Here is a 24,197-nt window from a genome sequence, read left to right on the forward strand (position 1 = left end):
AGAAGAGAGAAGAGGGAAAACGTAAATGTTTTATTTTTAAATTTTTCTAAGTCATTTCACTGTTTCTGCCAGAGGGGCATTTTCGTCCCACGAAATTTTGAAAACCAAATTTTGACCCCCTTCTGTCATTTCCAACAAGCACTTGACCCCTCTGATATTATGTCTTTTATTAGTCCCCCTGTGTCAAATTTCCTTCAAATAATGGGCCCGGGGCGGTTCACAATATTCACGAACCCGGTTCATAATATTCATGAATCCGATGGTTCTTGCTTTCTTTCGCGTTGTCCGTTTTACGCGGTTTGCTTTTTCCGTGTGAGGATTGATACAAATACCTCCTTCAAATATTCATTTTCAAATCCATTTCTTTTCTTTTCCTTCATTCCATCTCTCAAACGATTCTAAGATCGATAGAAAATGCCTCAAGGAAAGATCGAAGTTCTTCTCGTCTGTGCCAAAGGTCTCGACAACACTGATTTTCTCTGTGAGTTTTCAAGAATATCTCATCATTCAATAGCTCTCTCTTTTCTTTTAATTATCTTCTGCCTCAATGTCCCTCAGATCTTGCTTTTCTGAAACTCATTTGAATTTCTTCATATTAATGCTGTTTTTTTCTATTTTGTTTCTTCAACTCTCTGTGTTTTAGGTTTTTGTTTTGGATTCTTTTGATCTGTGTTTTTCCCTGGAATCTCTCTTTGGCTGTTCTTCTTCTACAATTTTTTTCAGATCTCGATTTTCTGGCACTGATTGGAAAATGTTTTTCGTATATATATTTTAACCTTTCTATTTGTTAGGCTTCTGTTTTGATTCAAATGAACAGCGCTATGCTTTCCTGATTATCGGTTTAGTTTTATCTGGATCTGGATTTTTTTTCCTTCATTAATTTAATGTTTCTCCAATGAATTGGTGTTTTCTAGGTTATTTTAATCACCTGCTTGATATGTTTCTGTTTTTAATATTTCCAAACAATGTTTTTAATAATCAGGAATTATAATTTAAGTTGGTGTTTTCTTGGATTTTATTCTTCTTCTCTTTAAAAGGATTCTTTTACGTGGAAAACCCTCCAGTGAAGAGAAAAAAACCACAGGGCGAATACTACGGAATATCCACTAATCAAAGTGGGTAATGTAGCGTCTCTCTCGAGTTTTCACCCAAGACTTAAGGAAATACAAGAAATTAGAAAGATACTTTACCTTCTTAGGAATGGCCAATCCCAATTTCTCACCACAAATACGCATTCCAATCTTCAAGATCGAAAAACCAAATCCTCGCGAAGTCTCCGAGCATTAAGAGGATTCAACGGTGCGGTGAAAATCTTCAAGAAGAATGCCCAAAAGGGCCTTAGATTCTGATCCCGAGCAAAACCCTAAAACCGTTGTTCTTCTTTCTTCTCCTTCTCTCTTCTTCCTATCATGTATTTTTTTTTTCTCTCGTCACACCCACACACGACTTCTTTTTATCTCTCCTTTTGTTTCTCTTTTTTGCGATTAGGAAACATCTCTAGTTTCCTATATTCAATAGGATACTGTGTGTGGGTGTGGGGCCCACATCATGGGGCTGGACCCCGCAACAATTTCAACCATCCTGTGCCATCATGGAGACTCCCCCGGGTCGACTTTTCCCCCCCTTGGCCGCATTCTGCATTTTGCCCCTACATTCTGCATTTTGCCATACAGAGTTAATAAAACTCCTTTGACTCTTTGGACTTGTGACCCCGTCGACCTAGTAGTCACCCGCTGCAGTTGCGCTCTTAGTTGTGTCCATGCTGAGTTGACAAGGATTTTTCTTGGCTGCATTTTGACCCATATCCTCTTTTTTAAACACTGATTTTAACTTATCCATATGAGAGACATTATCTGCTTTTATTTTAAATGTGTACTTGGTTATTGTTTTTGTTTTTAAGGAATAGTTTCTTTTTGTGTGAAAACTATTCTTGACTGAGTTTTTTTTTTTGAAATGACATACATTTTATTAAAATGAGAGAGGACCACTAGAATGCGGTGGTTGGAGATACATAAGAAAGCTATAGAGAAAATACAAACCAAAAACAAGACTCTAGGGAAGAAAATAAAAAATCTCCAGGCTCTCTCTATTAGCTCCAGATCTGGTTAGCCGATCAGTGAACATGATGAAAACGAACTGACCGCCCCTCCACTTGATCCTGAATAATCTAATCGATCACCTCTACAAACCTCCAGGATTAGGCCAGCTACCGACCGTCTATCTAATAACATTGATGGAATCTCCCTCCACAACTAGTTTGTCCAAATCACTTTTCTGAGCATGAGGACTACCGCTGTAACCTCTGTCTTTTTTGAGTCCTTAGCCCCCAATGGGTCCCAAGTAAGCTCATACAATCCGTACGAGGAGACCTCACTCTTGATGGCCCAGGGTTACCAATGCTAGATCCATCAAAGTTTAACGTCATCCAGCCAGGGTTAGGGGTTTCCATCTAGGGGTTACCGATTCCACTCTCTCAGAGCTAGAGTAAATCTCCTTCGAGCATCTATTAATATCTAAGTTAGAGAAGAGTTGGAAGGAGGGCGAGGATCCTCACCCAAGAAATAATGATCGAGATATTTTATTAAGTGAAGGGCCTTTGACAATATTTTTGAATGGCCTTGCATTCCTCTCCTTCAACGAACTGAAATTGTGGCTAGCAGAGCCACCCTCCAAATGATCCTTCTTCTGCAGGCCAGGGCATGAAGTACTAACTATCCAATAGATCAATCAAACGAAGTGGGAAAACCCAAGCCATCCCAAATCTACCAAGGATGCAACACTACTGCTTTTTACTAATTTTTTTCTTCATTTCCTTCCATTCCCGCTTTATTTATGCTGGAATTTGGTTTTCTCATATGAATTATGTTTTCTAGTTTTTCCTTGTGTCCATATTTTCACTATATATATATATATATATAGAGGAAAAGGATTGTGAGCTTGAGCGTTCCAATCAAATGGTGCGCTTGAGCTCTCAAACCCATGTGGCCCACATTGTTAGGATGATCCAAAGCATTCATTTGAAAGGCCCTTACATAGATAGGGTGTGTACAAAATATCAGCTCCATAGGATCATCCTAACCCATCCATTTGAGGAGGTCAAAATGGACAGACCACAAATCTGCCCATTTTTGCCCTCCACTTTTGGAGGGGTTAGGATGATTCAATGGAGCTGATTTTTGGTACACACCCTATCTATGATGGGGCCTTGCAAATGAATGGTTTGGATCCTCACAGAAATTGTGGGACCCATGTGATTGGTGCACTCAAGCGTACCATTTGATGTTAGAGCTCAAGCGCACGAACACATTCCTCATATATATATATGCATGTGTGTGCGTGCGCGCGAACAGTATTTGTCAGTCTAGTCACTCTCTTTTTCTTTTTCTTTTTCCAATCTTCTGTTTTAGTTTCTTCGGTCGCTTTGCGATAGGGATTTCATTGTAAAGTTTGTCTTCTAGTTTATCATAATTGTTATTAGTGTTGTTGTTATTTGCGTGTTAGCTAGGTTTTGGTTTTAACACATGACCCCTGAGTAATGCATAAGCTCCTGAAAATCTTGCTCTTTGGCTTTTCTTTTGCTGAACTAGTCTAAGCATGGTTTTAAATTTCCACGGAAACCGACACGAAATGACTGAAATGTTTCTGTTTCCGTCCCCACCGAAACAGAAATGACCAAAATGCATAAATCAAAATTGAAAGTGTAATAGTCGTATACCATATTAGTATGTAATATATACTATATTAGTATGTAATATATAATTATTTTTATACGAAGTGAATGAAAAATGTGTAGCATGTATTATTTATACATATTTATATGAATTACATGTGAATTTTGGCAGGTACTAAATTGTTTGACATAAGCGACAGTGCATGTCATTGGGTGTTTGATATTTTTTAAACCATTATGGATGGTTGTCTTGCTTATATGATAATTTATAAGTGCGTATTTGTGCTTATTCTAGCTTTTCCTGAAGTTTCATCTTTAAATTCTGTCATTTGCATATGTTGTAATACGTTTCCTTGATTTTATAGTATTTCCACCGAAACCGAAACGTTTCTGTTGCGACCGAAATCAAAGCCAAAATCAATATTTAAAACCTTGAGTCTAAGTTCCTTCAATAATTGAAATTTCCTTTACGAGCTATATTTTTTATTATTTTATGTCTGTACTTGTTACAGGATTTTTGTTTCTGATTACTGTAAAAAGTGATTTTATCTACAAGATCATTCTCTTTTGCATCTACTGATGTTGTAGTAACTTATTGAAATATCATTATTGCATCGGATATTTGATTTATTTTATCGTTATTTTTACGTGCTATATAAGTTCCTTCTGTTATTTTATCATTTTATCTACAAGACCCTTCTCTCTAATTTAGTTTTGTTCTGTGTATTTTTGTTCGATTTCTCGGATATTTGATTTCATTTTAGTACAAATATTGTTTTCTTGAGTCCTTGTCTACATCCATACTGCTGCTAGTTCTTTGTTTATGAGCAGCAACTGTTCCTATAAAATATTAAGACTCTAACCATTGCATCTTGCTCTCTCTTTCTTGTGCTTTTTACAGTGGATAATTGAATTTGTCAATGAGAATGACGTTTTCTCGGGTTTTCAGCCACACTCTTACCAGGCTATGTTTCTAATCATATGAACATCAACCTTCTATTCAACTTCTCTCTAGTTTTGTTTTGTTTATCTTTGATTTAATTCCCTCAGATTTTTTTCAGAGCTTCGAACATACCCCCACCCCCTCCTTTTCTTCTCTCACAAATAATATTTTCTAGGGCATTTTTCTATCCATAATTTTTCTGGATCTCTGTTTTCTAATTCATACGAACATCGGTTTTCTTTGGGAACTCTTGGCAGTTTGGAAGAGATTTTTTTTTTATACTTCGATATTCACACTGGATATCTCGTTTCTGATTCATACGAACAGTGACTGTTAAACATCTCAAGACTCTAGTCCCTTTGTTGTCTCTCTCTCTCTCTCTGGTGCCTATTTTTGGTAGTTATTTGAATTTTTTTCATAAGAATGATACATTTAGGTTTTTAATCCAAAGTCTTACTAAACCTCTATTTCTTATTCATACGAACATCAATTTTCTCTCTATGCTCACTCTAGTTTTCTTTTTCTTGTCTTCTTCCTTTTTAATTTGTTCACATCTATCTTTTCCTGTCAGAGATTTGATTTTTCATGTTTTATTCATTCTTTTTATCCACAATTTTACTTGGACCCTTGCATTTTCGTACGAACATCACTCTTCCCTGTAGCCTCTTGAAATTCATTGACTGTCTTTTGTACCCTTCATTCTCAATCCTGTTACGATTCCTTGAATCTTGCCTCTTGTGAATGGTCACTTGAATTTCTTTGTACGAATGTTGTTCTAAGGTTCTTCATCCCTTTGTTTAGTGTTTGCTACCTCTTTGTTTTTGGCTAATATGAATTATGAACACTAAGTTTCTCTGTAAGATCTGCAAATTCACATTGTCATCTCTCTCTCTCATTTTCATGTTTTGATTCTTTCGGTTTCTTTTGGGAGATTTGAATATTTTCATGCGAGTGATGTATAATCATACTTTTAGTAGGGATCTGTTTTTCATGCTTGTGTTATTTGTGTGGAAAATCATATTCACAGGCTCTTTCTGTGTATTTATGTTTTATAGAGCTGCATTCTCATTACAGAAATTTGATTTTTTTTTTCATATGTTGGAGTTTGTTGATTTTTTACCATATGTTTACTAGGATTTTGTTTCATTCATCCAATTCATAAAAATGCCGATTTTCTCATTGGGTTTTCATAAATCCATTCATAATTTTTCCATTTTATCAGTTTTCTATTTTTGTTTTAGTACCATCAGATCTGCCTTATTTGGGTAGAAATTTGAACTTAAATACAAACGGTGTTCTCTAGTTTTTTTTTTTTTCCTTTTTTTTTCATTGTTATGCTCGCTAAGGTCTCTGTTTCTGATTCATGAAAAAAATACTTTCACTGTTTGTTTTTTAGAGTATCATGATAACTACTTGATCTAGCTTTCCTTTGGGCTGTAACTTTAGTTATTGAGAGCATATTTTAAAACTCCCCTGCATCATCGTGGACTCCCTGAGTCAACTCCCTTTTCCCTTGGCCACATTCTACATTTTTCCACCGCCTTCCGCATTTTGCCCTACAGAGTCAATAAAAACTCCTTTGACTCTCCCGAGTTATTACCGCGCCAACCGAGTACTCAGCCACGTCAACCGTGTTCTTGGTCGCGTCTGCGCTGAGTTGATAAGGATTTTTCTTGGCCACATTTTGACCCGCATCTATGTTTTTAAACACTGAGAGTATGATGTTAACTTCTGATCTAGCTTTCCTTTAGGCTACAAATTGAAATTTTCATATCTGTTATATTTTACTCATGTTTTATCGATTGCTATTTTTGCTACTTTTCCATTTGAAATTATATTGAAAATATGATATTCTCTGGAAGTTGGTGAAAGTTTCATGTTAATTTCCTGGTCTTGCTTTCTTTTGGTGGCATTTTGAGTCATGAACCACATCTGCGATGATTTCTTTTTTGGCAATGACTCAATGCATTTAGTAGGTTTCTATTTTTGATTCCTACGAAACACAAACTTCTATTTGGGCCCTCCAATATCTTCTTCTTCTTCAAATAAGTGACTATTAAGAACCCAAACAACAAAAAACAACATCAGCCGTGCTAGCTGAACACACAAACAAAACTGGAACCACCCCCCGGCATGTGGCCTGCTGCAAGCAGGGTATCTCATCCATACTCGTAGACTAGAACAATCTATCCCAAAAGTTGCTAGTTTATATGCCCTATGGTTCCCTTCTCAATGTATATGGGAAAGGGAGTACTAAGTACTCGGATAGCCCATTCTTCACATCCCTGAATAGCCTTCGCATTCGTAAAGGGAATGCCCTTGTTGTTAAGCTATTTGATAGATACTAATCTATGATTTAGCCGGCACTTTGAATTCACTGCTGACACACGTGTCAACACATATCAACACCCCTTTCGACACTTGTATACGTATCGCTAGTAGTGTTAAGACTTAATGTGGGCATATCAACATGTTTTTGTGCTGTGTCAAATGTGAAATACTATTTTTTGCTTGGCTTTTTTTGTTTCAAATTTTCGGAGCTTGTTTTTAGAAGTGACTTTTTCCTGAAATGAGTTTATTGCCACCAATTCTGAAAAAAATGAGTTACTCTATGATCTGAATCATTGATTTCTGGGTGTATGATTAATATTTTTTTTAAAAGGTGTATGATTAATAGTTTGACTTATTTATGTCACAATTACCAGATTTCTTTTAATTTTAGTGATTGTTTTTTGATAAACTGGTCATTGGCACTAGTTTAATTGTGAGAAATGAGAATGGTGAACCTATTCCGATATTATTTTGCAGTCAGGTCCCTACTACTTAATTACATCTATTCATTTTTATATTGGAGTTTTCTAAATAGACATCTATTTTAAAGTCTTGTCCAACATAGCAATCTTATCTCAGTTCTGTTTTTTTGGTTTATTATTAGTTCACTGTCGTATGTTTGATGAGCTTTAAATGTCAAACAAAACAGGTAACATGGATCCTTATGTCATCCTCACCTGCCGCACTCAAGAGCAGAAGAGCAGTGTTGCATCAGGTGCATTTCTTAGCCTCTTTAAATTCTTGGATGCCTGAATCTGGCATTGGCCACGATTAACAGTGTTTGATCCATCCGCCACATCTGTGGCTGTGGATCATATAAAGGCGGATATGTTTTCAAAATCCTTTTTCTTATACGATACTTTCTTTATTTGCTGCAGTTTTCTTTCTTTATTCAGTCCTCTGGTTCGTCACATTGATCTGGTTGCAATTTACAAGAACCATTAGATAATTAATTTGGCATAGGTGTAAAAGTTTTTTCTCATGGAAACGATATGGGAGTAGTGGGTCAATGTCTGGAATATAGTAGGGTAAGTTTGAAGCGCTAAAAGTGGGGTGTGTGGGGTCTCCTACAGCAAGATTTTAAAATTTGACACCTTAAGGCTTTCTACTTGAAACTTGGCTGAGCAATTAATCTATTTTTCGAACTTGAAAACTTGATACTCAATTGTTGATACTCAATTAATCTAAGTCAAATCGACTTAGTGAGTTCTTTGAGTACTTGGTCAAATTTCTATTCAAGGTCTTATCACCCTTAGGCCATTCGTTTCATTGAAATCAAGGAGAGAAAATGAGAGAGTAAGCCATTTTGCCACAAAAATGACTGCAGCCTTGCTTTGATTTGCATGCCAATTTGGGCTGGATTATCTTTTTGGTTCATTTGGTTTTCTTCTCTTTCCCCTCTACCCAATAATTAACAATCTGGGTTTGCTGTTTCTTTCCTTTTCTTTTGCAGTGAGTTCACTTTTTCTTTTTCTTATTATGTTTTTCTCTCTCTTACCAACAGAAAATAAGAAAATAATATTATCATTCTAAAAATATTTCACTAAAGAATCTTCCGAAGTTGGTAGCATAGCTTCTGACAGACAGATTTCAAAGCTTTTTGTGGCTTCCATTCCATTTGCCAGAACTTTTTTGTTGGGTGAATCTTCTACATAGAGTAAGAAGAGTATCACTCCCACTTCAAAAGTTCACAGTATCAAGACCGTTAGGGTCACAATGGAGCTTATTTTGTACTAAGTTTTTGGCTGATCCTCTTTGTTGGGAGATATCACGGTCCAAGTTTCCTTGGGCCTTGTTTGTTTTGGATTTTGAGAGTTGATCGAGTCCATTACTCTCAATGAACTCGATAGACACAGGCAGTCCAGAGAGGATAAAAGGGTATGGATATGGAATTCATTAGGGACTTTTCTGTAAAATCATATTATCTTCATCTCACGTCTAATACTGATTCTTCCAGAGTAGCTAGTCCACCAATGGAGTGGCTGATAGGCTTGCTAGAGAAGGGGTTGAGAAGGAAGAGATGGTGCTCAATGATTTTTTGCCTCTTCGAACCTTTATTTTATTCTTTCAGATGTATATTATTTTTTACTTTGCTCTGTACTTGACCATCTCCCAGACATCTCACAAGACCTTGCAATGGCGGGGGCCTCGTGCACTGGGCCGCCCCTTTGTACTTGACCATCTCGGTGTTTCATTAATAATACATAGCCATTCAAAAAAAGAAGAAAAAGAAGAATTGATCTAGTCCAAAACTGATTATTGAACTCAAAATTGCTTTTAATTTTGAGTCTAATAATCAGTTTTGGACTCAAATTGATTCTCAAAATCCGATAAGAACTGGGCGCTAGTAGTTATACTTGTAATTTAGCTTTTCTTGCTTTCTTCCCAAATGTATTATTTATATCTGTTCTAATACCATAGTTTATTTAAAGTAACTTTGTGTTGCCACAGGTAAAGGAACTGAACCAGAATGGAACGAGACCTTTGTATTTAACGTTTCTGATGGTGTCTCAGACCTTACTCTCAAAATAATGGACAGTGATACCGGCTCCGCGGATGATTTCGTGGGGGAAGCAACGTGAGTACCCCATAAAATCTATGATTTTTTTTTTTTTTAATCTATGATTTTCGTTCTTCTGAATTGTATCTCTTATATAGTCTAGATTGACTTATGATCTGTGTTGCATGGATTTGGATTTGCATTTTGGGGTCCGGCACATATTCGAGGTGTTGGATTTGCCAAACCTCAAAATGTAGGATTTGTGGATTCGGTTTTTTTTATCCCTCGATCCTCGAGGGAAGATCTTTCTTTAATGAAAAGTTTTCTTATTTCTATTTAGAATTGATTGGTCATACCTGTATTGCAATAATACAATAATATGAATGACTCGCTATTCACTCGGTTTCTGGGTCATAATCATAAGATTATGTAGGAGAGATGGCCGAGTGGTTCAAGGCGTAGCATTGGAACTGCTATGTAGGCTTTTTTCCGTGTTTCAGAATATGGTTAACCAACATGTTAACTAATCGATTACGATAAATTGGATCGGATTTTGCAGTTTTTTCTTCTGCAGTACCTCGACGTGACATGAGCATGTTTCTTGTTGTTTCTTCAACAATTTCTGATCTCTAGTGGACCTCTCAGTAGGATTCGAACCCAGATTAAGTTCTGACCCTTTGTCAGAGAAAAAAGAACAAATTGATCTTGTAGGATTCCCAAGAAATTCGTCGATTTCTTCTGGAAGCAGATGATTATTCATCTGCTTGTCATGTTCCGTGAATAGCCGGGACATTGAGGAATATCCAGAATGGCATTTCGGGAATCGATCTAATTCTATCTCTGTTCGTTCTGGCCGTGCCTAAGGGCATATCGGTTGAAGTAGATTCGTTCTTTTGATCAATAAAAACCCCTTCCCAAACTGTACAAACTTCTTCCAAAGCATACGGCTTTCTGGATGTATATGATGATATCTAGACAGATGGATCTTATATGAATCGTATGATGAAGTACCGCATGAATCCGATCCAATTTATCGTAATCGATTAGTTAACATGTTGGTTAACCGTATTTTGAAACACGGAAAAAAATCATTGGCTTATCAAATTATCTATCGAGCCGTGAAAAAGATTCAACAGAAAACAGAAACAAATCCACTATCTGTTTTACGTCAAGCAATACGTGGAGTAACTCCCGATATAGCAGTAAAGGCAAGACGTGTAGGCGGATCGACTCATCAAGTTCCCATTGAAATAGGAATGGCAAGAGAAATTGTCTCTAGATATTAGGAAATAACAATGTGGAAAACAAGACAAGGATTCCCTACAATCAAACTGTACAACAATTGAAAGGGATGTAGCACAGCTTGGTAGCGCGTTTGTTTTGGGTACAAAATGTCACGGGTTCAAATCCTGTCATCCCTACCTATTACTTCTCCTATGGGCAGTAACGAGGGATTACAAAACTTCTACCCCGAGCACACGCAATGGAGCCGTAGACAGTCAAGTGAAATCCAATCCACGAAATAATTTGATCTATGAACAGCATTATGGACAGCATCATTGTGGTAAAGGTCGTAATGCCAGAGGAATCATTACCGCAGGGCACAAAGGGGGAGGTCATAAGCGTCTATACTGTAAAATCGATTTTCGACGGAATGACCAACACCTCAAAATGTAGGATTTGTAGATTCTGTAATTTTTATTAAATAAAAAAAAAATTAAAAAAATTAAAAAAAAAAATAAAAATAAAAAAATATATATATATATATATATATGTATATATATATATATATATATATGTCTGTGTGTATGTGTCTATATATATAGATAGGGAGAGAGAGAGAGAGAGAGAGGCGTGTCTACTCTATAGAATAAATAAGTTATCTACTCCGTCGGCCCCAAATACAGTGGGGGCCCACATTGTTTGGGTGATGCAAACCATTCATTTGATAGGCCCTGACATAGATAGGGTGTGCTCGAAAAATCAGATCCATAGGAGCCCTTCGATTTGTGGAGGTTAAAATGGACGGGTATAAACCTCCACAAAATGGCCAGATTTGTGAAGGTTTATGTCCATCCATTTTAACCTCCACAAATCGAAGGGTTAGGATGATCCTATGGAGCTGATTTTTTTAGAACACCCTATCTATCTTTGGAACATCCAAATTAATGGTTTGGATCATCCAAACAATGCATGCATGATTTTTTTGAGGGGCAACACAGATAAGTTATCTGCAGTACCCCGTAGAAACAACTTTCCACACACACACACACATATGTTAGAAATGGAATTAGGGTTAGAAGAGGGGAAGAAGAAGATGAGTGAAGAGATGGAGAGTCTCCACTAGGGAGCTCCTCATGTAAATGATGTATATATAGGCCCATCCAAGGAAGCAGGAATCTTCCCCCGCATCGTGGAATCGCGATTCCCTGGAACCGGATTCCGAATTGGGAATCTCGATGATTCTCCAAAAAGTGGGATCGTGCTTCTCCAACAACGGGATCTGCTTCCCAAGAAACGGGAATCACGCTTCCCCAAATTGAGAATGCGCTTCCTCGTCGCTTCCTATCGTTTTAATTTTATGGGAATCACAAAAATGGGAAACACGCTTCCCCGTCGTGCTTCCCCGGTGCTTCCCTCCACGCTTCCCTGTTGCTTCTCCCGACCCTTTGCTTCCCACTTCCTGCTTCCAACTTCCCGCTTTCGCTTCCCTCTCTGGCAACCTTGGGATCATCTAGGGCAACATGAGTACAAAGACTATAATACCCTCACTACTACAAGCAATACCTAAACTACCCTTACATACTCTTCAACACTCCCTCTCAAGCTAGAGTGTACATAATATGGAACTCCAGCTTGCTACAAAGAAACTACAACAAACAACTAAAAATAACAAATAAGTACAATAATCTCATACACACATCCATCTTGGTATAACACTCCTCAATCTGGTGTGGTGAATACATGATGAAAAACATAACAAACAAGACAACGATGAGCATGAGGGTACACTCGTCGAGATCAACAGCCACCAACAAATGAACAGCTCCCCCGTGAAGCAGCAATACGGCAATAGCGGTTAGAACAGGGTCTCCCCCTGAATGAGAGTCCGTCGAATAAATATGCAAACTACGAAGGATTGAACCGTGCACCTTGGCAGGGGAATAACAACGATCCATCGAGCAAAAAGGCACACCAAAGGTGCGCACGTGAGCAATGACGAAGCACCACGAGCAGGAACACCAGCTAAGTAGCACCACGCCAATAGAAGATAACCACCGATGGGGAAACCATTAGAAACAAGGTCGACGGGGAAACCATCCCTTGGAGAGAATAAGAGATAGAAAAGATAACCAACCAATGATGGGGAAACCATCGTCTGGTGACAAGGTCGACGGCATGAACATCGTTGCCTGAAGACAAGAAGAAAATGAGGGAAAAGATAAACCAACCAACGATAGGGACACTATCGTCTGGAGACTAGTTCGACGGCATGGATATCGTCGCCTAAATGGAGCCGACCAACAATGGGGACACCATCGCCCTAGAAAGAGAGGTCGACGGGAAAAGACTGTCGCCTGTAGGAGAGCCATTGCTCGGAAAAGAGGGAATAAGGCATAAAGCCGAGAAGACAAAGGCTGAATCGGAAGCACAACAACACCCCCTCAGGCGAAACTACATGAGCTCGGAGATGACAAGACAAGGAGGACAATATCAAGACAAACGAAGAGATAAGGCATAAAGCCGAACAGCACGAAGAGACATGAAAACAAGACATGAAAACTAGAAAGACGATAATAATCACTAAGGGGACGAACGAATAACATAAAGAGAAGACGATAACACTCTCTCTCAAGAAAAGACAACATAACAATATAGCAACACTCCCTCAAGAAGACAACACAACAACATCGCAACACTCCACCAAGAAAAGACACAAAGAACTACATGAGAACACTCCCTCTCAAGTTGAAGGTCAAATACCTTCAACTTGCAAAGAAAAACAGACAATCAAGGCACCACAGCTCTCTCAGACATTTCATCGAATAGTTGGTGTGCGCCTTGAAGAACAACTCAAAGGAAGAGAAAATAAAGAGATTTGGAAGGAGTTTGGGTATATTGGGAGCCATTTGGCTTCCCCAAATGGGATGGCGGTGATAAAGTATGGTCCAAAAGGGGATTTGGGATTGTGAGTTGAGAGTGAGAGTTTTGAGTGGAGGGCCAAAGAGCCCAAAAAATATAGAAAAGAGGATAAAGGGTTGGAGTAGAGATTAGGTTAATGAGAAAGAGGAAAATATGCCAAATAGGGTTTACCGCAAACCAAGAGGGAGTTTACGGCAAAGAGATCCAAATGGGTTGTGTGCATATATGCACACACTACACTCGCGCGCGGGCGCGCGCACACACACACACACACAGAGAGAGAGAGAGAGAGAGAGAGAGAGAGAGAGAGAGAATGCAAGACTGGAGAGAGATTTTTTTTTGGTTGTTTTTCCGGTACAGACAAGGTAGGTTGAACTTCACCGCAAGAGAAAGATTACATAGAGTTTTTTTTTTTTCCAGTGAATATGCGATTAACTACTTTAAGCAAGGGGAGATGGAGAAATGGAGTGCCATTAGAGTTTTAGGTGTTTTGTGGTTGCGGGAAACCCAAAACAGGGTTTTACGAAAAAGAAAGAGAGAGATTTGAGAGATGAAAGATACAAACAAGGAAAGATATTTGGAGTGGGAAAAGGTTGCGCACAAAAAAAGGGTTGTCCAAGAGACTAAGAGAGAGATTTTTGAAAAAAAAAACTAAAAAAAGATGTAAGTAGAGAGAGAAATACGAGAGCGAGAGTTTACGGAGAGATTTTCGGGATTGTGGGGAGAGATTTTAGGGTATGGAGAGGATTTGGGCGTGGATTTAGTTTCTACGACAAAACCAAAATCGTAATAGAGAGAGAGAGAGGCGTGGATGGCGTGAGGTAAGATAAACTCTTCTTCTTTTCCCTTCCCATAGGATCTTTGCTCTGATACCATGTTGCAAATGAGATTAGGGTAGAAGAGAGGAAGAAGAGAAGTGAAGAGATGGAGAGTCTCCACTAGGGAGCTCCTCATGTAAATGATGTATATATAGGCCCATCGAGACAACATGAGTACAAAGACTATAATACTGATGCAGTGCCAACATGGCAGCCATGTCATGCTTAGGTGGTTTTGGTGGACTTCCAAGGTGCATTCCCGCAATAATGTTGCTGGCCCGTTTTGAACCTAAATTTTGGGCATCTAAATGGCAGAATCATAGAAAGTGGTGAACTACAAAGTTGTAGGTATTTTTGAGATCTTTCCAACAAGTATTTATGCTCGAAAATTGGACAAGTGGTTAGAAAGTTATGGCAGTTTTGGTGGACTGTGTCCGTGGGTTCCCAAACCGGTCAAAGTTAGTGAGTTCCAATGCAATTAATGTTAGTTTAATCTCTAAGTTAGCTTGTGGAGGAAGTGGACGAATTTTCTTTGGTTGTCTTTTATTTAAAGGGTTAGAAACCATATTTAGAGGGGATTTTGGATTTAGATTAAGTTATGTAATTGATGGAATATCAATTGGGTTGAGTTTTGCTCCCATTTTCTTCTTCTTCTCTTGGATGTGTTCTTGAGTTATAATTTTCTTCTTCTTCCCTCTTAAGCACCCGCATTATTTGGTGTAAGAGCCAACGTTACTCTCTTGGGCTAGCTTTGATTTGATTTCATGGCGGCTCGAAGAGGTAGAGGAAGGCGTGGTAACCAAATGATGGAAGATTTGAGAGATGAAAGAGATGATGAACTTCAAGTGCTTCGAAGACAAGTTAAGCAGCTTACCATGCGACTTGAACACCAAGAGGCTCGTAGTGAGCGTGGTGGATAAAGCCGTGGAGGTTCTAGTGACAAGTCTGATGTGAATCCCTTCGCCAATACTCGTGAGGAGGCCTGGTTGGGAATGTTCTATCGTGATTTCGACACCGTCAAGATTGATTTGCCGGAGTTCCATGGTTGTCTACAACCCAAAGAGTTTCTACAACCCAAAGAGTTTCTTGAATGGCTTAGTACCATTGAGAAGTTCTTGGATTATAAGGAGACACCCAATAGCCAACGTGTATAGCTTGTGGCTACGCTTCAACATGGTGGGATAAGGTTCAAGAGATGAGAATCCGCAAAGGAAAGTGTAAGATTTCTTCTTGGGAGAAAATGAAGTCAAGGCTTAAGGAGAAATTTCTTCCATTGGATTTTTGTCAAATTATTTTTTCTCAATTCAACAACCTACGTCAAGAATCTAATGTGTTGGACTACATCGAAGAATTCTACAAACTCATGGCTCGTAATGATATTCAAGAGGGTGAATTGGACAAGTGGTTAGAAAGTTATGACAGTTTTAGTGGACTGTGTTTGTGGGTTCCCAAACCAGTCAAGGTTAGTGAGTTCCAATGCAATTAATGTTATGTTAGTTCCTAAGTTAGCTTGTGGAGGAAGTTGGACGAATTTTCTTTGGTTGTCTTTTATTTAAAGGGTTAGAAACCATCTTTAGAGGGGATTTTGGATTTAGATTAACTTATGTAATTGATGGAATATCAATTGGATTGAGCTTTGCTCCCATTTTCTTCTTCTCTTGGATGTGTTCTTGAGTTATAATTTTCTTCTTCTTCCCTCTTAAGCACCCGCATTATATATATATATATATATACATATATATATATATATATAGAGAGAGAGAGAGAGAGAGAGAGAGAGTTAGTGAAGCTACACATACGTGTAGCTAACTTAGCTACACCGACGGCTTAAAATATAGTGGGCCCACATTGTTTGGGTGATCCAAATCATTCATTTGATAGGCCCTCACATTGATAGGGTGTGCCCAAAAAATCAGCTCCATTGGATGATCCCAACCCTTCAAACTGTGGAGGCAAAAATGGACAGATTTGTGAAGGTTTTTACACGTCCATTTTTGCCTCCACAAATTGTAGGGTTGGGATGATCCTATGGAGCTGATTTTTTGGGCACACCCTATCTATGTGAGGGCCCATCAAATGAATGGTTTGCATCACCCAAACAATGTGGAGCCCACTGTATTTTAAGCCGTCGGTGTAGCTAAGTTAGCTACACGTATGTGTAGCTACACTTTCCTCATATATATATATATATATATGAGGAAAGTATAGCTACTCGATCGGCTTAAAATTTTTGATGGGATGGCAGGATTTTGACGATCTCTGATTATAGACGGAAATCAGATAAATAAGAAATGCTTGATTAGCAGTTGTGGCAGATTGCCTTGAGATAAGCAAACGTGTCAAGGAAATTTCGAACTTAATACCAATCACTCAAAGAAAAATGAATGTCTTCACCATTTTTTTCGATTTGTTTCTTCTCTGCATCCAACACGCTTCCCATTCTCCCATTTTTGGAGCAAACAAAGCAAGTATAACAGAATCACCGAAGTAACTCCGACTCCGACTCGCTTCAGTAATTCTACATCTTTTGCCGCTCAAAAATAGGAAAATGGAGAATTGGTACGGGCAGCTCAGGATTTCCGAACGGAACTCTACCTCTTCCACTCTACATCGAAGACGAAAAATGGGAAAGCACAAAAATTTGCTTTTCTTGAGTGTTTACAAACTCACTCCAAAGTCCTTGAACCCCTACTTTCTAGGGCGGCAAAGTCGCCTTGAGTACTCTCGTCAACCATTGAATATCTACAATGTGTTTTCTCAAAGTCTGGTCTTTTTTGGTATGTCTTGTTCTTTGGTCGTTTGTTCATGTGGACTTCCAATATGTTCTGATACACAGGTTTTATCAATACTTCTGTACACATGCACTAACATATCCCAAGTTTTAATATCCCAAGTTTTAATCTTTCTAGAAAATGTTTAAAATAGCTTTCCTTTCATAGATTTTCAACTGGATATTTATCATAAGCAATGTTGAATCCTTGTCGATACGTTTCGACATGCGAATCCGACATGGATTTGCGTCGGACGCATCCAGATTCCTATTGTAGCCGTGTCCCGTATGAATCCTGTTTTTTCAGACGAATCCGACACGCCGTTGTCTCTTTTAAAATGTGAATTTTCATTTAAACACGTTTTCTTCTTTAATTTTTTCCTTTCTTATGAAAGCTCACCCTATCCTCTCAATAAAAAACCCTAGCACCACGACCTTCCACCCTCGAACATCGACCCCCTTCTTCGCCTCTCTTTATAATCCTAACATCTCGACCCTCTACCCTCAAAATTTTCATGAATATATATATATATATATATATATATATATATATATAAGAAAAGTGTAGCTACACGATCGAGTAGCTAACTTAGCTACTCCGTCAGCTTAAAATACAGTGGGGGCCCACATTGTTTGGTTGATGCAAACCATTCATTTGATGGGCCCTCACATAGATAGGGTGTGCCCAAAAAATCAGCTCCATAGGATCATCCCAACCCTACGTTTTGTGGAGGCAAAAATGGACGTGTATAAACCTTCACAAATCTGTCCATTTTTGCCTCCCCAGTTTGAAGGGTTGGGATGATCCAATGGAGCTGATTTTTTGGGCACACCTTATTTATGTGAGGGCCGGTCAAATGAATGGTTTGGATCACCTAAACAATGTGGGCCGTATTAAAAACATTTTTTGTATGATTTCATTATCCTAAAGCACTGGAATATTTTACTTGATTTTTTGTGATATATTTTTTGTTGTTCCTACGAAATGGGTGAATGTTTATATTTCCCTTGCTTAATTAATTTAGTTGTCTTTACTCTTTACCATTCAAAAAAATTATAATTTAGATGTCTTTGGAGACCAATAATTTCCTTTTTTTTAATCTTATGGTCCTTGCAGCATTCCTTTAGAGCCCGTGTTTCTGGAAGGAAGTGTTCCCCCAATGATTTACAATGTTGTTAAGGACCAACAGTATTGCGGAGAGATCAAAATAGGCCTCACCTTCACTGCAGAGGTATTTATCCTCTTCCGTTAAGTTCTAGTTCTACTTATGCTTATATTACAATAGAAAGCCATTAACCACTGTCACAAATATTTTCCTCGGGAATTTCTAAGGAAGTGTATATCTTGGTAGATTTTAGATTTATTTTGTTACTTTCATATCTATATCGGGAAAAGAACTTGAGTAAACAAATTTTAAACAATATAATAATATAAAATTAAAGAAAAATATATAAAATTAAAAAAATTGTAGAATTATCTCAATATTCTTTTTATGTTTTCATGTTAAATAATAAAAATGAAAATACTGTGATATTTTTAAAATCTCAAGATTATTTCAGGGTTTTGTTTCTCTATCGAAATGTCAGCCATAAAATCACAATATTTTGAAAAAGTCAGAGATATTTCTGACTGTGCCATTAACTATATCATTTCTAAAACTCTTAGTCATTAATTGCTAATCATAACATTTAACTTCAAAACCATTTCACATAAGATTAAATGAAAATAAGTTTTAGAAGTATCCAAAGAAATCTTAAAACTTCAAAGTTACCGTTAAACTTTCAGAACACAATTTTAAGTAGGCCTTCTGTTCAAATAATCGATGCATATTCCCTTTCCCTTATCCTAACTAAAAATTGAAGAATATATAATCAAGTAGAGTTATTGAGATTCACTCTATTGGTAAACCCTCGCGTGAGTATCCATAGTGAAGGCTTATTCTGGATTTACTTTATTACAATCCACACTCCCATACTTATTTTGATAATGACACTCCTTATTCTGGTTAAACAACATTGAAAAGTTAATTAAAAGAATGTAAAACAACAGAAATTTTATAGTATGTAGTCCAAGATTTCAAACAATGGCAGAGCAATGTAATGTAGTAATTACCAATAAGCATTTTAATAAAATAAAAATACGGAAATGTTTTGCCCGACGGATTTTCTCAACAAGTGGTATCAGAGCTGTGGTTGGAGCGATCGTCGAGGCCAGGTGGAGTGATCGTGGGTGCTGTGGTTGGATCGCGGATCTTTGGAGTACAAAGATTGTCCAAGAAAGATTCTCGTTCGAGGTGGAGCGATACACCGAGAAGTGCGAAGTAATTTGAGATGGCGGTAAAATCAAGTTCTACTCAGTTTAACATCGACAGATTTGACGGAAAGGACAGTTTCACCCTATGGCAAATGAGGGTGAAGGACATCTTAGTTCAACAGGGATTAGCTAAGGCCTTGAAGGGAAAGGATGGCAAGACGGAGAAGATGACGGATGTTGAGTGGGAAGACATAGAATCGATGGCGGTCAGCACGATTCGACTATGTCTGGCAGATAGCATTATGTTTAACGTTATGGAAGAAGAAGATGCGCCTAATTTATGGGAGAAGTTGGAAAAGCTTTACATGTCAAAAATCTTGGCCAATCGGTTGTATCTGAAGCGGCAGTTGTATGGGCTGAAGATGCAGGAAGGCGGAGATCTTCTGGAACACATTACGGTGTTCAACGGGCTTGTGGATCTGCTCCACAAGGTTGATGAAAAGTTGAAGGAAGAAGACATGGGCCTTTTGCTTCTTACTTATCTTCCTGATTCGTATGACAACCTGGTGACGACTTTGTTGTATGGTAAGGATACAATAAAGTTAGAGGAAGTCACGAAGTCGCTCTTATCGAATGAGATGTGGAAGAAACTTGTTGGTGGAAATGAAGAGCATGGGTTGGTTGTTCATGGTGGAAATCAAAGATGAAGGTCGTCTGACAGGGGATCGGAAAAAGGCAGGTCTAGATCCAGGGTCGGCAGAAAGGGCGTGCAATGTTACCGTTGCAAAGAATATGGCCACATTAAGCGGGATTGTCTAAAGCGAGCTGACCGAGCAGAAAATGGTACTACGAATGCTGTGGTGGCGGTAACGGATGAGTAAGGTGAAGAGTTCGGAGACGTTCTCACAGTCTCCACAGGTAATCACACTTCTTATGACGAGTGGATTCTAGATTCAGGGTACTCTGTTCTTGTATGCTCCAGGAGGGAATATTTTAATACGTTTCAGAAGACAAGAGCGGGTGTAGTGTCCTTGGGTGACGGGTCTACTTGTGACGTCACGGGAGTTGGGATGGTGAAGATCAAAATGTTTGATGGAGTTGTTTGTACTTTAGGTGGTGTGGCGTATGTCCCAAAGATGCGAAGGAATCTAGTATCTCTTAGCCGGTTGGACTTCAGAGTTGCATGTTTTCAGCTGCAGGTGGAGCCATGAAAATCACATGCGGCTGTATGGTTCTGATGAAAGGCGAGAAGTGTGGCGGGTTATATCGTTTGGTCGGAGACACGGTGACTAGTGTTCCTAAGATCTCGATGGCTAGTTGGAAACAGGGTTATTGTGTGCGCATATGTTGGGTCTCTTTCGTAGTTGGTGCAGAGACAAGTTTCGGGTTGCATACGATGGTGAGGTGTTAGTACCTGCGTTGGGGAGGATGGATCGAGATCCCTCTCCAAGGTTGACTGGGTGAGTCAATGGGTTGGTAGCTACACATGTGCATCGGCCGTGTTGATCGAATCAAGAGGAGTCAGAACCAAGGTGATTCGAGGGTGCGTAGCTGTTGCTTCGGAAGGCCAATGGTGGTTTGCGGTAATAGCGGACCGGTCGCGACATCAACAGGAAATCTTCAGGTGGCTAGGAAATAAGCCAAGGTGGAGATTGTTGGGAAAGTTGCTTGTTTCTCACCCACCGAGTGTTGCTTGGGTGGGAAGGCAATATGGCAAGAAAGGCAAGTGGGTTTTGTTTGTGGAAACCCAAAGGCTGTAAAAAGAAGAATCGATATTCTCCGAGTGCACAGCATAACGAGAGAGGGAGAGAGAGAAAGAGAAAAGACGTTGGAGAGGGATCGCTCCAACCAAAGCTCTGATACCACTTATTGAGAAAATCCGCCGGGCAAAATAATTCGATCGTGTACAAATTAACGAAAAAGTAAAATAATAAATAAAGCCACAAGATGAACACCAAGATTTTATGTGGTTCGGCCAAGCCTACTCCATGGGCAAGAAACACGATCTTCCACTATGAGAAAAACAAAATACTAGGATTACAATGGATTAAAACCAAAACCCACAGCCCGCAACCCTTTCCTTGCTTCTCAAACCCAAGACCGCACACAAGAGTAACCCGAGAGAAATCCACAAGATAAAAGCCCTAGAAAAAACCCCAAGAGGAACCTAAGAAGAATCCCAAAGAAGAATCCACTTTCTCCTTCTTTCCTCTCTCTCTCCCTCCTTTTCTCTCTTTCTCTCTCTTCTCTCTTCTCTCTTTCTCTCTTTCTCTCTTCTCTCTTCTGTCTTTCTCTCTCTCCCTCTCTCCCTCTCTCGTTTTGCCGTGCACTCAAAGAGAATACCGATTCTTCTTTTTATAGCCTTTGGGTTTCCACAAACAAAATCCACTTTCCTTTCTTGTGATAGTGCCTTCCCACGCAAGCAACACTCGGTGGGTGAGAAATAAGGCTACTTTCCCAACAAGAAATGATATATGCACTACCTTGTTTCAGTAATGGCACCCGTCACTTTATTTAACACTTTTCAACTTTGCTGTTGATAGATTTTGGGCAGTGATACCCCCTCCCTCTTCCTAGTCCACAGCCGGTACAACTACTCCAAACCGGTCTCTCTCTCTCTCTCCATCATGAACGGTTGGTGGCCCCAACAATTAATTTGTTTAAATATTTGAGCAACGTAGGCCCCACCATGTTTTTCAAAATGAATTGTAAGGCCCACAGCACAGGATGATCTAAACCGTCCATTTGATGGGCCACATCGTAAATAGGTTGTGTCCCCAAAAATCATTTCCATAGGATGATCCTAGCCCTCCGATCTAAAGAGAAACTCCATATTATAGAATCTCTATCGATCAGAGTGTTGCGATCATCCTATGGAAGTGGTTTTGGGGGCACAACCTATTTACACTGTGGCCCTTCAAATGGACGGCTTGGATCATCCTGTGGTGTGGGCCATACACTTCATTTTGAAAAATATGGGTGGGGCCTACTATTGGGCCTTAATGTTACTGAACGATCCACACCATAGGATGATCTAAATCCTCCATTTGATGGGCCACAATGTAAATAGGTTGTGCCCCAAAAGTCATTTCCATAGGATGATCGCAACCCTCTTATCTATAGAGGTTTCCGTAATATGGAGTTTCTCTTTAGATAGGAGGGCTAGGATCATCCTGTGGAAATGATATTTTGCGGCGCAGCCTATTTACGATGTGGCCCATCAAATGGACGGTTTGGATTATCCTATGGTGTGGGCCTTACGGTTCATTTTGAAAAACATGGGTGGGCCTACCTTGCTCAAAGATTTCAATAAATTAATTGTTGGGCTCACCAATGTTTCATGTTGGAGAGAGAGAGAGAGAGAGAGAGAGAGAGAGAGAGAGAGAGAGAGAGAGGTTTGGAGTAGTTGTACCAGCTGTAAACTTGGGGGCGGGGGATATCACTGCCCTAGATTTTTGAGCATAATAACAGCATTTAACAGCTAATTAGATACATAAACTATGGTGCCATAATTAATTAGGGAATTGCTAGCGTCCATCGCAAAAGGCATTTTGCTGGTCTGTCGCATGTCAGACCAGCCACCTCGTGAATGAAGACAACAGCTGTCGACCACCTCGTGAATGAATTGTCTTCGACAGCTGTTGTCTTCATTCACGAGGTGGCTAGTTTGACATGCGACAGACCAGCTACGAAATGCCTTTTGCGATGGACCCTAGCAAATCCGAATTATTAATTTTCGAAAAGAAAAACCTTCTCCAAACTTCTTTTTTTCTCTTGGAAATTAACCCTAAAGTATCGGTTTTTCACTTTTTCCCATTTCCCTAAAACTATTTTTTCCTTCCCAGCGGTTTCATCTCTTTGTTTCCACGGAACACTTTTTTTTTTGTTGTTGTTTAAAGAATTTGTTTTCTTAGCAGCTGTCATGAAAATTACGATTTTGAAGTATGTCTTCTACTGTTATGATAAAGCAACTTGGTTTGTTTTTTTTAACCGTTGTCAATAATGGGTTGTTGCAGGAAAGGGGTGAAGGGGGGTATGGAGGCCAAGAATATGGAACTCAGGATTACAGCGGAGAGACCTATGGTGGATGGAGAGAATCTTCATGAGGTGAAGAACCAACTTGTTACGATTCTGTGATACTGTTGCCATTGACAATTTCTTCATAATTTTCTTTGAATTCAGGCTTGATTTTACTCTAAAAGTCGTGATGAGGGGATGTTTATTAGATTACTCATAACTTGGTCAAAATAAAAATAGTAATAATAGCAGTAATATTCACTTGTTTGTAGTTTGAAGAATGTTTCCTAAGAAAGTACTCTTATATCTTATAGCACTGGAGTTTTGTATTAAGTACTAGCAAGAAGGAAGTATAGGAACAATGCTGGTTCCTGCTTGAGCAAAAGAGATGATAAATTTATGGTGCATTATTTATTAGAGCCTCAACTGTAAAATAAAACCAAATAAGTTGTAAGTTTAAAAAAATTCAACGATTCTGCTAATGAGGATTGCAAGATTTAAGTTAGGATTAAAATTAGCAGTAGCCGCTCGCGTCTTCAATTTGTATGGATGGATTAGGGATGCAATTTGGGTTGGGTAGGGTTAAGCTTATGCGAAAAAAATGAATTGGAATCAACCTGAAATGTTAAAAGCTCAACAAAGATCCCCAAAAATTGACTTGAGTTGCATCCCTTGGATGGATACCATAAGAATTCAGTGATTAACATGAGAAAAAACTGGGTCTTTTATTGATTGATGAGAAAAAAATGAG

The 24,197-nt window shown here is 38.8% G+C and overlaps 1 protein-coding gene across 1 annotated transcript; it reads left to right on the forward strand.

Moving 5' to 3' along the window:
• The first annotated feature begins 248 nt into the window (after positions 1-248).
• LOC143857939 (elicitor-responsive protein 3-like) lies at positions 249-23,865 on the forward strand. The gene is made up of 5 exons (XM_077368490.1): positions 249-481; positions 7,594-7,659; positions 9,396-9,522; positions 18,293-18,407; positions 23,446-23,865. The coding sequence occupies exons 1-5, from the start codon at positions 415-417 to the stop codon at positions 23,533-23,535; spliced, it is 465 nt and encodes a 154-aa protein (XP_077224605.1). The 5' UTR covers positions 249-414; the 3' UTR covers positions 23,536-23,865.
• Positions 23,866-24,197: the final 332 nt, after the last annotated feature.

This window comes from Tasmannia lanceolata, unplaced genomic scaffold (assembly GCF_043159265.1).
Source record: "Tasmannia lanceolata isolate RefF3 unplaced genomic scaffold, GAP_Taslan_0.1 ptg000025l, whole genome shotgun sequence".
Taxonomy (NCBI): Eukaryota; Viridiplantae; Streptophyta; class Magnoliopsida; order Canellales; family Winteraceae; genus Tasmannia; species Tasmannia lanceolata.